The 15,415-nt window shown below is 44.3% G+C and overlaps 1 protein-coding gene across 1 annotated transcript in view; it reads left to right on the top strand.

Annotated features, from left to right (window-relative positions):
• LOC124038417 (microcephalin-like) overlaps positions 1-15,415 on the top strand; it is a 41,710-nt gene that overhangs the window by 25,700 nt on the left and 595 nt on the right. The window contains exon 11 of the mRNA XM_046354275.1: positions 14,434-14,671. Within this exon, the coding sequence (XP_046210231.1) occupies positions 14,434-14,671 (238 nt within the window). The remainder of the gene's footprint in view (positions 1-14,433; positions 14,672-15,415) is intronic.

Raw genomic sequence — 15,415 nt, 5'->3', positions numbered from 1 at the left:
AGGAAGGCTGTTCATTCCAGAAACACAGAACATGGAATGGTTCAGGTGTTCTGGTTGAATCGCTACACCATTAGATGTGTGGGCGTGGATGTTTGTCTGTCAGTCGTTTCATGTCGGGAGGAAGAGCATCAGGGGGAAGGAAGTGTCACACAATGACCTAGCCTCTCTTTTTTGCCGGAATTGACATTCAAAACCCAATCTGCTTCATGCCCCTTTGTGGATGCTACAAGGTTCTATAGACACAATAGGCTACATCTGGTGTATAGTGTAGAGCAGTGGTTCCCAAATGTTTTATTGTCCCATACCCCTTCAAACATTCAACCTCCAGCTGCGTACCCTCTCCAGCACCAGGGTCAGCGCACTCTCAAATGTTGTTTTTTTGCCATCATTGTAAGCCTGCCACACACACACTGTACGATACATTTATTAAACATAAGAATCAGTGTGTTTCTGTCACAACCTGGTTCGTGGGAAGTGACAAAGAGCTCTTATAGGACCAGGGCACAAATAATAATATAATCAATAATTTCTCATTTTATTTAGCCCTCTAACATATAACACTTTATTTGTTAATCGAAAATTGTGAATAATTCACCACAGGTTAATGAGAAGGGTGTGCTTGAAAGGATGTACATAACTCTGCAATGTTGGGTTGTATTGGAGAGTCTGTCTTAAATCATTTTCCACACACAGTCTGTGCCTGTATTTAGTTTTCATGCTAGTGAGGGCCGAGAATCCACTCTCACATATTTTTCAAGACAGGATACTCTGAGCGCAGCCCAATCCAGAAATCTGGCAGTGGCTTCTGATTTAAATACAATTTTCACAGAACCGCTTGTTGAAATTTTGATGAGGCTCTCGTGTTCAGATATTGGTAAGTGGACAGGAGGCAGGGCATGAAAGGTATAATAAATTCAGTTGTTTGTCATCCGTTTCGAGAAGGTACCTGCGTAATTGTGTACCAAACTCACTCAGGTGCATCGCGATATCACATTTGACATTGTCCATAAACTTGAGTTTATTTGATGGAAAGACCTGTGTGTTGTCCTTGTTAATGCAGACACGGGAGAGCTCAAACTTCTTAAATCATAGCCTCAATTTTGTCCCACACATTGAATATAGTTGCGGAGAGTCCCTGTAATCCTAGATTCAGATCATTCAGGCGATTTAAAAAATTTCAAATAAATAAACACCCAGATAGGCCAGTCGTGTGTGAAACTCGTCATCATGTAGGCGGTCAGACAAGTGAAAATTATGCTCAGTAAAGAATACTTTAAGCTCGTCTTCAATTTTAAAAAAGTGTGTCAATACTTTGCCCCTTGATAACCAGCGCACTTCTGTATGTTGTAAAAGCGTTACATGGTCGCTGCCCATATCATTGCATAGTGGAGAAAATACAGTGCTGTGAAAAAGTATTTGCCCCCTTTCTGATTTCTTATTTTTTTGCACATTTGTCACACACACTTAAATGTTTCAGATGATCCAAATGTTTTAAATATTACACAAAGATAAACTGCATTTTGTGTTTACTTGGGTTAAGTGATAATTGTTTTAAGGGAAAAAATATATCCAAACCTTCATGGCCCTATGTGATAAAGTAATTGCCCCCCCCTTGTTAAATCATGAATTTACTGTGGTTAATCACATTTTTTGGAAAGCTGAGTTCAATTTCACTAGCCACACCCAGGCCTGATTACTGCCAGACCTGTTGAATCAAGAAATCACTTAAATACAACCTGTCTGACAAAGTGAAGTAGGCCAAAAGATCTCAAAAGGCAAGACATCATGCCGCGATCCAAGGAAAGGAACAGATGAGAAACAAAGTAATTTACATCTATCAGTCTGGAAAAGGGTTACAAAGCCATTTCTAAAGTTTTGGGACTCCAGCTAATCACGGTGAGAGCCATTATCCACAAATGGAGAAAATTTGGAACAGTGGTGAACCTTCCCAGGAGTGGCCGGCCTACCAAAATTACCCCAAGAGCGCAGCGACGACTCATCCAAGAGGTCACAAAAGAACCCACAACAACATCTAAAGAACTGCAGGCCTCCGTTAAGGTCAGTGCTCATGACTCAACCATAAGAAAGAGACTGGGCAAAAATGGCATCCATGGCAGAGTTCCAAGGTGAAAACCACTGCTGACCAAAAAGAACATAAAGGCTCATCTCACTGTTGGCAAAAAACATCTTGATTATCCCCAAGACTTTTGGGGAAATATTCTGTGGACTGACGAGACAAAAGTTGAACTGTTTGGAAGGACTGCGTCCCGTTACATCTGGCATAAAAGTAACACAGCATTTCAGAAAAAGAACATCATACCAACAGTCAAATATGGTGGTGGTAGTGTGATGGTCTGGGGCTGCTTTGCTGCTTCAGGACCTAGATGACTTGCTGTGATTGATGGAACCATGAATTCTGCTCTCTACCAAAAAATCCTGAAGGAGAATGTCCGGCCATCAGTTTGTGACCTCAAGCTGAAGTGCACTTGGGTTCTGCAGCAGGACAATGATCCAAAACACACCAGCATGTCCACCTCCTGAATGGCTTAAAAAAGAGAATGGGGGGTTTGGAGTGGCCTAGTCAAAGTCCGGACTTGAATCCGATTGAGATGCTGTGGCGTGACCTTAAAAAGGTGGTTCATGCTTGAAAACCCTCCAATGTGGCTGAATTAAAACAATTCTGCAAAGAAGAATGGGCCAAAAAGTCCTCCACAGCGATGTGAAAGACTCAATGCCAGTTATTGCAAACGCTTGATTGCAGTTGTTGCTGCTGAGGGTGGCACAACCAGTTATGTTTAGGGGGCAATTACTTTGTCACATAGGGCCATGAAGATTCGGATAGCTTTTTTCCCTCAAATAAAATCATCACTTAAACTGCATTTTGTGTTATCTTTGTATAATATTTTAATTTGTTTGATCTGAAACATTTGCGTAACGGACATATACCAGGAGCTGTCCCAGGCCCGCCGCCACGTCTGTTGACTCATCCAGCTGTAACGCATAGAATTCACTAGCTTGTATGCAAAGCAGTCATTTTTTCAAAACATCTCCTGCCATGTTACTGATGCATCGTGAAACAGTGTTGTTTGATGAAGAAATTGTCTGTGTAGTTCTTTTTTGCATTTTCCCTCAGCATTGTCCCAGCCATATCCACTGCAGCAGGAAGAATTAAGAACCTCCACAATAGTATGGTGCTTGCCTGTCCGAGCCACTCGGTAGCTCACCATATAAGACGCTTCTAGCCCCTTCTTATTAATGGTATCCGTTGCTTTTATACATGTCTTACTACTCGAAAGTCATCTTAATTCTCACTCAACTCCTGTGGCTTATTTTTCAAATTGGCATGTTTTTGTTTCTAAATGTCCGCGCAAGAGTGAAGGTTTCATTGAGTGATGAGATAGTACTTTTGCAAATATAATGCACTGTAACTGAGGAAAGGCACTACTCCCAATCTAAGTGAACCCCAAATCAATGTAGTTCTCATCATATTTGCACCTTTTCGATGGTCTAATGTCTATTGTTCGGTGCTTTCCCGGGTAAGGGGGCAGCAGCTCTTCGGCTGCATCAGTTTCACAACTGTCAGTGTCCATGCTAGCTGGGCTAACAACAAGTGTAGAATTAAGGGTCCTAGCATTGATTGTGCTCGTGGAAGCGGAACAGCTTGTGTCGTCAACAGGATGTTACTACCAGTAGAGCTGGTATGTGTCTCTATGGATTCGGGCCTTTTTTTAACCATTTATCAATTTTCGAGCAAACTGAAGGAGCAGCAGCTACGTTTGGCTACATACGGACCGTTAGTGGAATTCCCATGAGAGAGTAACGGTTAATGTGATTGGATGTTAATTATTTTACTAGGCTATCTGTATTTGACATTGTGTTGTTGCTTAGATGATTTAAATGTATTTTTGGCAGTGAAACGAGGCTACTCAGGTGAGAGTAAATGTATAGCCCCGTTGGAAAATATGAATGGACTGTTTGAATATGTGAATAGAAATAAAACTATTTCTTTTTCTTTTTTAAATGTGAATCACATTTATATTTGGCGTACTCCTGACAGCATTGCACGTACCCCAGTTTGGGAATACCTGGTATAGAGGATATGTTTTTGTTAATTCAATAGTAGTTTGTTCTTGGGACACATTTTAAGATCATTAAAGACTATTTATTTTCAAAGATGCAAAACTGCTCCACAATCGCCCAGTGTGGCAGCCCACTGCTCCAACCTCTCCCACCTGTATATGAATCTTTCGGAAGGGGTTGGGATAAAGCGGAAGTCAAATTTTGGTTGGACCTAAGTGGCACTGAAATGCTCAAATCAACCTACATTGTTTTACATGTCGATGTTAGGTAACCTTGTTGAATGTGATGTTATGAAAATGTTTTGAGCATAATATTAAACGTTTTCAAGAGCCTAGCACAAGCTTAGAGATGTGGCCGCAGCCATATTGAAACAACGTTATGGGAATTGATAGTTTATAAAAAACAGAAAGAACTTATTTACATAACTATTCAGACCCTTGGCTATGAAACTCGAAATTGGGCATTGTGTTTCCATTGATAATCCTTGATGCTTTTACAGATTGATTGGAGTCCATGTGGTAAATTCAATTGATTGGACATGATTTGGAAAGGCACACACCTGTCTATATAAGGTCCCACAGTTGACAATGCATGTCAGAGCATAAACCAAGCCATGGGGTCGAAGAAACTGTCCGTAGAGCCCAGAGACAGGATTGTGTCGAGGCACAGATCTGGGGAAGGGCATTGAAGGTCCCCAAGAACACCGTGGCCTCCATCATTCTTAAATGGAAGAAGTTTGGAACCACTAACACTCTTTCTAGAGCTGGCCTCCCAGCCAAACTGAGCAATCAGGAGAGAAGGACCTTGGTCAGGGAGGTGACCAAGAACCTGATGGTTACTGACAGTGCTTCATAGTTCCTCTGTGGAGATGGTTGTCCTTCTGGAAGATTCTCCCATCTCTGCAGCAATCTATCATTCAGGCCTTTTTATGGTAGAGTGGCCAGAAAATCCGCTTGGATTTTGCCAAAATGCACCTAAAGGACTCAGACCATGAGAAACAAGATTCTTAGGTCTAATGTTTCCAAGACTGAACTATTTCGCCTGAATGAGAAGCATCACGTCCAGAGGAAACCTGGCACCATTCCAACAGTGAAGCATGGTGGTGGCAGCATCATGTTGTGGGATGTTTTTCAGCGGCAGGGATTGGAAAATAGTCTGGATCGAGACAAAGATGAATGGAGCAAAGTATAGAGATACATGATGAAAACTTGCTTCAGAGCACTCTGACTGGGGTGATGGTTTACAATCCAACAGGACAATGACCCTAAGCACACGGCCAAGACACCGCAGGAGTGGCTTCGGGACAAGTCTCTGAATGTTCTTGAATTGCTCAGCCAGAGCCCGGACTTGAACACGATCGAACATATCTGGAGAGACCTGAAATTGGCTATGCAGCGACGCTCCCCATCCAACCTGACAGAACTTGAAAGGATCTACAGAAAAAAATGGGAGAAACTCCCCACATACAGGTGTGCCAAGCTTGTAGCATCATACCCAAAAAGACTCAAGGCTGTAATCGCTGCCAAAGGAACGTCAATAAAGTACTGAGGAAAAGGTCTGAATACTCATGTAAATGTGATATTTTTTTATATAAATTCGCAAAAATGTCTAAAAACCTGTTCGTTTTTTGCCATTATAGTGTATTGTGTGTAGATTGATCGGGGGGGGGGAAATATTTTAATCAATTTTAGAATAAGGCTATAACGTAACAATGTGGAAAAAGTCAAGGGGTCAGAATACTTTCCGAATGCACTGTATATAATATCTTTTTTGAAAAATGTGACATGGCCGGAGGCCCATGGGCCTATAGTATTTTGTTTAGATTTTTGGCTAAATGTTTGTTATACTACTCATGAGCCATTGCCTGACCAGTGGGCAACGGCCAGCCCCCCTACCAAGATGGACCAGCCCGGTTTTCTGAGCTGAGGTTACTCAACCTCACATTCAAAGTCAAGCGCGGCACCGGGAAAGATACCTGCTCTGACTCGTCATCAGTTAGTCTGCCAAGATCATTGATCGTAAAAAAAAGTGTGAATCGTGACTATAAACGTAGGAGCACATTCTACGTTATCACCTCACTCAAAACTTCCGATTTTTGTGGCGGCTAAAACCATGATTTGGTCAACCGGTAAAGTGCATTATGATTTCTCTAATGAAAGTGTCTGCCCTGCCGCTGTGCTTGTTTCGCTGGGGTATCCTGCTGTGATGAGCGAACACTGTCCTCGCTGCCCCATGCATTTCAGAGAGATGCATCAGATCGTATAACATTTCAAAATGCAATTGGTGGAAAAAGTACTCAATTGTCATACTTGAGTAAAAGTAAAGATACCTTAATTAATAGAAAGTGAATCAAGTTCGTCACCCAATAAAATACTAGAGGAAAAGTCAAAGAATTTGGTTTTAAATATACATAAGTATCAAAAGTAAATGGAATTGCTAAAATGTACTTAAGTATCAAAAGTATAAACCATTTCAAATTCTTATATTAAGCAAACCAGATGGCACCATTTAACTTTTTATTTTTAAATTTATGGATAGCCAGGGACACACTCCAACACTGACATAATTCACAAACAAAGCATTTGTTTGAATCCATCAGATCAGAGGCAGGAGGGATTTTTTTATTTTTTTTATTTCATCAGGTTGGCTAGTTAAGAACATTTGCAACTGCGACCTGGCAAAGATAAAGCAAAGCAAGTGTGACACAGACAACAACACAGAGTTACACATGGAGTAAACAATAAACAAGCCAATGACACAGTAGGAAAAAAAGTCTATATACAGAATGTGCAAAAGGCATGAGGAGGTAGGCAATAAATAGGCCATAGGAGCGAATAATTACAATTTAGCAGATTAACACTGGAGTGATAAATGAGCATATGATGATATGCAAGTAGAGATACTGGTGTGCAAAAGAGCAGAAAAGTAAATAAAATAAAAACAGTATGGGGATGAGGTAGGTAGATTGGGTGGGCTATTTACAGATGGACTATGTACAGCTGCAGCGATCGGTTAGCTGCTCAGATAGCAGATGTTTAAAGTTGGTGAGGGAAATGAAAGTCTCCAACTTCAGCGATTTTTGCAATTCGTTCCAGTCACTGGCAGCAGAGAACTGGAAGGAAAGGCAGCCAAATGAGGTGTTGGCTTTGGGGATGATCAGTGAGATAGAACTGCTGGAACGTGTGCTACGGGGGGGGGTGTTGTTAGTGTGACCAGTGAGCTGAGATAAGGCGGAGCTTTACCTAGCATGGACTTGTAGATGACCTTGAGCCAGTGGGTCTGGCGACGAATATGTAGCGAGGGCCAGCCGACTAGAGCATACAGGTCGCAGTGGTGGGTGGTATAAGGTGATTTGGTAACAAAACGGATGACACTGTGATAGACTGCATCCAGTTTGCTGAGTAGAGTGTTGGACGCTATTTTGTAGAGGACATCGCCGAAGTCGAGGATCGGAAGGATAGTCAGTTTTACGAGGGTAAATTTGGCGGCGTGAGTGTAGGAGGCTTTGTCGCGAAATAGAAAGCCGATTCTTCTAGATTTGATTTTTGGAGATGTTTAATATGAGTCTGGAAGGAGAGTTTACAGTCTAACCAGACACCAAGATATTTATAGATATCCACATATTCTAGGTCAGAACCGTCCAGGGTGGTGATGCTACTCGGGCGGACAGGTGGGGGCAGTGAAAGGTTGAAAAGCATGCATTTGGTTTTACTAGCATTTTAAGAGCAGTTGGAGGCCACGGAAGGAGTTGTTGTATGGCATTGATGCTCGTTTGGAGGTTAGTTAGCACAGTTTCCAAAGAAGGGCCAGAAGCATACAAAATGGTGTCGTCTGTATAGAGGTGGATCAGGGAATCGCCCACAGCAAGACGACATCATTGATATATACAAAGAAAAGAGTCGGCCCAAGAATTTAACCCTGTGGCACCCCCATAGAAACTGCCAGAGGTCCGGACAACATGCCCTCCGATTTTGACACACTGAACTCCGTCTGCAAAGTAGTTGGTGAACCAGGCGAGGCATTCGTTTAAAAAACCAAGGCTATTGAGTCTGCCGATAAGAATACGGTGATTGACAGAGTCGAAAGCCTTGGCCAGGTCGATGAAGACGGCTGCACAGTACTGTCTTTTATCGATGGCGGTTATGATATCGTTTAGTACCTTGAGCGTGGCTGTGGTGCACCCGTGACCGGCTCGGAAGCCAGATTGTGCAGCGGAAAAGGTACCGTGGGATTCGAAATGGTCAGTGATCTGTTTATTAACTTGGCTTTCGAAGACTTTAGATAGGCAGTGCAGGATGGATATAGGTCTGGGATGACTGGCAGCTTTCCGATTTTTAGGGATCTCGGACGATACGAAAGAGGTTGAACAGGCTGGTAAGGGGTTGCAACAGGCTGGTATAGGGGTTGCAACAATGGCGGCGGATAGTTTTAGAAAAGAGAGGGTCCAGATTGTCTAGCCCAGCTGATTTTATGGGTCCAGGTTTTGCAGCTTTTTTAGAACCTCTGCGATCTGGATTTCGGTGAAGGAGAAGCTGGGGGAGGCGGGGCTGTTGGCCAGGGTTGGAGTAGCCAGGAGGAAGGCATGGCCAGCCGTTGAGAAATGCTTCTTGAAATTTTCGATTATCATGGATTTATCAGTGGTGACCGTGTTACCTAGCCTCAGTGCAGTGGACAGCTGGGAGGAGGTGCTCTTGTTCTCCATGGACTTTACAGTGTCCCGAAACCTTTTGGAGTTAGAGCTACAGGATTCAAATTTCTGCTTGAAGACGCAAGCCTTTGACTGTGTGTATTGGTTCCTGACTTCCCTTAACTGTTGCATATCGTGGGGACTATTCGATGCTATTGCAGTCCGCCACAGGATGTTTTTCTGCTGGTCAAGGGCAGTCCGGTCTGGAGTGAACCAAGAGCAATATCTGTTCTTCGTTCTGCATTTTTTGAACGGGACATGCTTATCTAAGATGGTGAGGAAGTTACTTTTAAAGAATGACCAGGCATCCTCAACTGACGGGATGAGGTCAATATCCTTCCAGGATACCCGGGCCAGGTCGATTAGAAAGGCCTGCTTGCAGAAGTGTTTTTGGGAGCGTTTGACAGTGATGAGGGGTGGTCGTTTGACCGCGGGCCCAAAGCGGATACAGGCAATCAGGCAGCGATCGCCGAGATCCTGATTGAAAACAGCAGAGGTGTATTTGGAGGGCAAGTCAGGATAATGTCTATGAGGGTGCCCATGTTGACAGATTTAGGGTTGTACCTGGTGGGTTCCTTGATGATTTGTGTGAGATTGAGGGCATCTTGATTAGATTGTAGGACTGCCGGGGTGTTAAGCATATCCCAGTTTAGGTCGCCTAACAGAACGAACTCTGAAGCTAGATGGGGGGGGGGCGATCAATTCACAAATGGTGTCCAGGGCACAGCTGGGAGCGGAGGGGGGTGATAGCAGGCGGCAACAGTGAGAGACTTATTTCTGGAGAGATACATTTTTTAAATTAGAAGTTCAAACTGTTTTGGTATAGACCTGTAAAGTATGACAGAACTTTGCAGGCTATCTCTGCAGTAGATTGCAACTCCTCCCCCTTTGGCAGTTCTATCTTGACGGAAAATGTTGTAGCTGGGTATGGAAATCTCAGAATTGTTGGTGGCCTTCCTAATCCAGGATTCAGACACGGCAAGGACACCAGGGTTGGCAGAGTTTGCTAAAGCCGTGAGTAAAACAAACTTAGGGAGGAGGCTTCTGATGTTGACATGCATGAAACCAAGGTTCAACAAATGAGGGTGCCTGGGGACAAGCAGGGCCTGGGTTTACCTCCACATCACCCGAGGAACAGAGGAGGAGTAGGATGAGGGTACGGCTCAAGGCTATCAAAACTGGTCGCCTAGGGGACAAAGAATAAAAGGATCAGGTTTCTGGGCGTGGTAGATTAGATTCAGGGCATAATGTGCAGACTGGTATGGTGGGGTGCGGGCACAGCGGAGGTAAGCCGCTGTACAGACAATGACAACAGAAACACTGTATGAAATGTGGCTAAAATATAAACTTAACATGCAACAATTTCAAAGATTTTACTGAGTTACAGTTCATATAAGCAAATCAGTCAATTGAAATAAATTCATTAGGCATTAATCTATGGATTTCACATGAATGGGAATACAGATATGCAACTGTTGGTTACAGATACTTTTGAAAATGTATTTGTCACATACACATGGTTAGCAGATGTTAATGCGAGTGTAGCGAAATGCTTGCGCTTCTAGTTCCGACCATGCAGTGATAACCAACAAGTAATCTAACTAACAATTTCAAAACTACTGTCTTATACACAGTGTAAGGGGATAAGGAATATGTACATAAGGATATATGAATGAGTGATGGTACAGAGCAGCATACAGTAGATGGTATCTAGTACAGTATATACATATGAGATGAGTGTGTAGACAAAGTAAACAAAGTGGCATAGTTAAAGTGGCTAGTGATACATGTATTACATAAGGATGCAGTCGATGATGTAGAGTACAGTATATACGTATGCATATGAGATGAATAATGTAGGTAAGTAACATTATATAAGGTAGCATTGTTTAAAGTGGCTAGTGATATATTTACATTTCCCATCAATTCCCATTATTAAAGTGGCTGGAGTTGGGTCAGTGTCAATGACAGTGTGTTGGCAGCAGCCTCTCAATGTTAGTGGTGGCTGTTTGACAGTCTGATGGCCTTGAGATAGAAGCTGTTTTTCAGTCTCTCGGTCCCAGCTTTGATGCACCTGTACTGACCTCGCCTTCTGGATGATAGCGGGGTGAACAGGCAGTGGTTCGGGTGGTTGATGTCCTTGATGATCTTTATGTCCTTCCTGTAACATCGGGTGGTGTAGGTATCCTGGAGGGCAGGTAGTTTGCCCCCGGCGATGCGTTGTGTAGTGCTCACTACCCTCTGGAGAGCCTTATGGTTGAGGGCGGAGCAGTTGCCGTACCAGGCGGTGATACAGCCCGCCAGGATGCTCTCGATTGTGCATCTGTAGAAGTTTGTGAGTGCTTTTGGTGACAAGCCGAATTTCTTCAGCCTCCTGAGGTTGAAGAGGCGCTGCTGCGCCTTCTTCACGACGCTGTCAGTGTGAGTGGACCAATTCAGTTTGTCTGTGATGTGTATGTCGAGGAACTTAAAACTTGCTACCCTCTCCACTACTGTTCCATCGATGTGGATAGGGGGGTGTTCCCTCTGCTGTTTCCTGAAGTCCACAATCATCTCCTTAGTTTTGTTGACGTTGAGTGTGAGGTTATTTTCCTGACACCACACTCCGAGGGCCCTCACCTCCTCCCTGTAGGCCGTCTCGTCGTTGTTGGTAATCAAGCCTACCACTGTTGTGTCGTCCGCAAACTTGATGATTGAGTTGGAGGCGTGCGTGGCCACGCAGTCGTGGGTGAACAGGGAGTACAGGAGAGGGCTCAGAACGCACCCTTGTGGGGCCCCCGTGTTGAGGATCAGCGGGGAGGAGATGTTGTTGCCTACCCTCACCACCTGGGGGCGGCCCGTCAGGAAGTCCAGTACCGAGTTGCACAGGGCGGGGTCGAGACCCAGGGTCTCGAGCTTGATGACGAGCTTGGAGGGTACTATGGTGTTGAATGCCGAGCTGTAGTCGATGAACAGCATTCTCACATAGGTATTCCTCTTGTCCAGGTGGGTTAGGGCAGTGTGCAGTGTGGTTGAGATTGCATCGTCTGTGGACCTATTTGGGCGGTAAGCAAATTGGAGTGGGTCTAGGGTGTCCGGTAGGGTGGAGGTGATATGGTCCTTGACTAGTCTCTCAAAGCACTTCATGATGACGGAAGTGAGTGCTACGGGGCGTTAGTCGTTTAGCTCAGTTACCTTAGATTTCTTGGGAACAGGAACAATGGTGGCCCTCTTGAAGCATGTGGGAACAGCACACTCGTATAGGGATTGATTGAATATGTCCGTAAACACACCGGCCAGCTGGTCTGCGCATGCTCTGAGGGCGCGGCTGGGGATGCCGTCTGGGCCTGCAGCCTTGCGAGGGTTAACACGTTTAAATGTCTTACTCACCTCGGCTGCAGTGAAGGAGAGACCGCATGTTTTCGTTGCAGGCCGTGTCAGTGGCACTGTATTGTCCTCAAAGCGGGCAAAAAAAGTTATTTAGTCTGCCTGGGAGCAAGACATCCTGGTCCGTGACTGGGCTGGGTTTCTTCTTGTAGTCCGTGATTGACTGTAGACCCTGCCACATGCCTCTTGTGTTTGAGCAATTGAATTGAGATTCCACTTTGTCTCTGTACTGACGCTTAGCTTGTTTAATAGCCTTGCGGAGGGAATAGCTGCATTGTTTATATTCGGACATGTTACCAGACACCTTGCTCTGATTAAAAGCAGTGGTTCGCGCTTTCAGTTTCACACGAATGCTGCCATCAATCCACGGTTTCTGGTTTGGGAATGTTTTTATCGTTGCTATGGGAACGACATCTTCGACGCACATTCTAATGAACTCGCACACCGAATCAGCGTATTCATCAATATTTTCATCTGACGCAATACGAAACATGTCCCAGTCCACGTGATGGAAGCAGTCTTGGAGTGTAGAGTCAGCTTGGTCTGACCAGCGTTGGACAGACCTCAGCGTGGGAGCCTCTTGTTTTAGCTTCTGCCTGTAGGCAGGGATCAGCAAAATGGAGTCGTGGTCAGCTTTCCCGAAAGGGGGGCGGGGCAGGGCCTTATATGCGTCCCGGAAGTTAGAGTAACAATGATCCAAGGTTTTACCACCCCTGGTTGTGCAATCGATATGCTGATAAAATTTAGGGAGTCTTGTTTTCAGATTAGCTTTGTTAAAATCCCCAGCTACAATGAATGCAGACTCCGGATAAATGGTTTCCAGTTTGCAAAGGGTTAAATAAAGTTCGTTCAGAGCCATCGATGTGTCTGCTTGGGGGGGGATATATACGGCTGTGATTATAATCGAAGAGAATTCTCTTGGAAGATAATGCGGTCTACATTTGATTGTGAGGAATTCTAAATCAGGTGAACAGAAGGATTTGAGTTCCTGTATGTTTCCTTCATCACACCATGTCCCGTTAGTCATGAGGCATACGCCCCCGCCACTCTTCTTACCAGAGAGATGTTTGTTTCTGTCGGCGCGATGCGTGGAGAAACCCGTTGGCTGCACCGCATCGGATAGCGTCTTCCCAGTAAGCCATGTTTCCGTGAAGCAGAGAACGTTGCAGTCTCTGATGTCCCTCTGGAATGCCACCCTTGCTCGGATTTCGTCAACCTTGTTGTCAAGAGCCTGGACATTGGCAAGAAGAATGCTGGGAAGTGGTGCGCGATGTGCCCTTTTTCGGAGTCTGACCAGAACACCGCCTCGTTTTTTCTCTTTTTCGGAGTCGTTTTTTTGGGTCGCTGCATGCGATCCATTCCGTTGTCCTGTTTGTAAGGCAGAACACAGGATCCGCGTCGCGGAAAACATATTTTTGGTCGTACTGATGGTGAGTTGACACTGATCTTATATTCAGTCTCTGTGCATTTACATTTCTATCGATAAAATGCCATTGTGTTTGTTGTCCGTAACTTATGAATGCCCACACCATAACATTTACATTTAAGTCACCGCCACCATGGGGCACTCTGTTCACAACGTTGAAATCAGCAAACCGCTCACCCACGCAAAGCCATACACCTGGACTGTGGTTGTGAAGCTGGTTGGACATAATGCTGAATTCTCTAAAACAATGGAGGCAGCTAATAGTAAAGAAATTAATATTAAATTATCTGGCAAAGCTCTGGTGGATATTCCTGCAGTCACCATGCCAATTGCACGCTCCGTCAACTTGAGACATTTGTGGCATTGTGTTGTGACAAAACTGCACATTTCAGTGGCATTTTATTGCCCCCAGCACAACGTGGTATATAATAATCATATTGTTTCATCAAATTCTTGATACGCCACACCAGTCAGGTGGATGGATTACCTTGGAAAAGGGGAAATGCTCACTAAAAGGGATGTAATCAAATTTGTGCGCAAAAGTTGAGAGAAACATGATTTTTGTGGGTATGGAAAATGTCTGATCTTTTATTTCAGCTCATGAAACTTGGGACCAAAACGTTCCGTGTTGTGTTTATATTTTTGTTCAATGTATTTACAAATTCAAGGTGTTTTTCTGCCCTCTCCTTGTGAAAAGAGAACACTGCAACACACTTGAGTTGTGACAACTAATGGTCAGGCAAATGCACAATACATATACAAAATGTACATTTCTGAATAACTACTCATTTAGCTATATTAAGATGAGCACTTTTATAACACAGCTGCAAACAACTCCATCACATCTAAGACCCTATCATGTCTCTCCTCCCAGATCTGCCGTCTACAGCAGCACCTGTCTGCAGGGGAGCACCAGCAGGACCTCTTCTTGGGTCAGCCTGCAATGTTTGTCTCCCGAAACACCCAGCCCCCCACCCACAGCCTGGTGGAGCTCATCCAGCTATGTGGGGGCACAGTCTGCAAAACAGTCCGGCAGACAGGCCTCTGCATAGGGGAGTACAACGGCAAGAGACCAGAAGGGAGCAGGATTCTCTCCGAGCAGTGGGTGCTGGGTAAGATGTCAGCCCAGTGTTAATTGATGTGTAGTCCTTTTACTCTCCATCCCATATACAGGTTGAAAATGTAGATTACATTTACATTTACATTTAAGTCTTTTAGCAGACGCTCATCACTGATAAGCACTTACATTGGAACACAGTGGCTGTACAGAGCAGGCACTGGGTCACCGCTTTACTGCGATGTATGGGATTCAAGTTCTAAGCCGGAGCATCACCCGCAACAAGATGCCCCCATCCTTCCCGCAAATTGGGTTACATTTGCACATTGTAGTGTTGTCTCAGTAAGGGGAGTGCTGTAAATCAAGAGCACTCGATGTGTTCAGAAAGATGAGAAGTCGAAATGTATAAATACGTCTTTGTCACACAAGCAAACCACACACCCATGAATCCAAATGTGCACTTCACATTTCCAACTCATGTCATTTACAGCATCGAAATGTATGATCGCAATGATGCTTTACAAGAAGAATATTGCGTCATACCCCAGGTTATTCTGAACAAAATGGGCTATGTTCTGTGTTGTGAAGAAAATGGCCATGGAAGTCTCACCTGAATGCACTCATGACATTCCATATGCACCAAAATTGTATTGTTCTCTGAAGTACCTTGGGAAAGCCTAACACTGCAAGGTCATATTTTATAACTTCACTAGTCATGTTGGCAATAGAATAAGCTTTCAAATGATGCCCACCTGACCCAGATTGCGATTTGTGATGGGCTGGTTTTGGATTGCATAAC

The sequence above is a fragment of the Oncorhynchus gorbuscha genome, linkage group LG06 (genome assembly GCF_021184085.1).
Source record: "Oncorhynchus gorbuscha isolate QuinsamMale2020 ecotype Even-year linkage group LG06, OgorEven_v1.0, whole genome shotgun sequence".
Lineage (NCBI taxonomy): Eukaryota > Metazoa > Chordata > Actinopteri > Salmoniformes > Salmonidae > Oncorhynchus > Oncorhynchus gorbuscha.
This window is presented reverse-complemented; position numbering and strand designations above follow the sequence as displayed.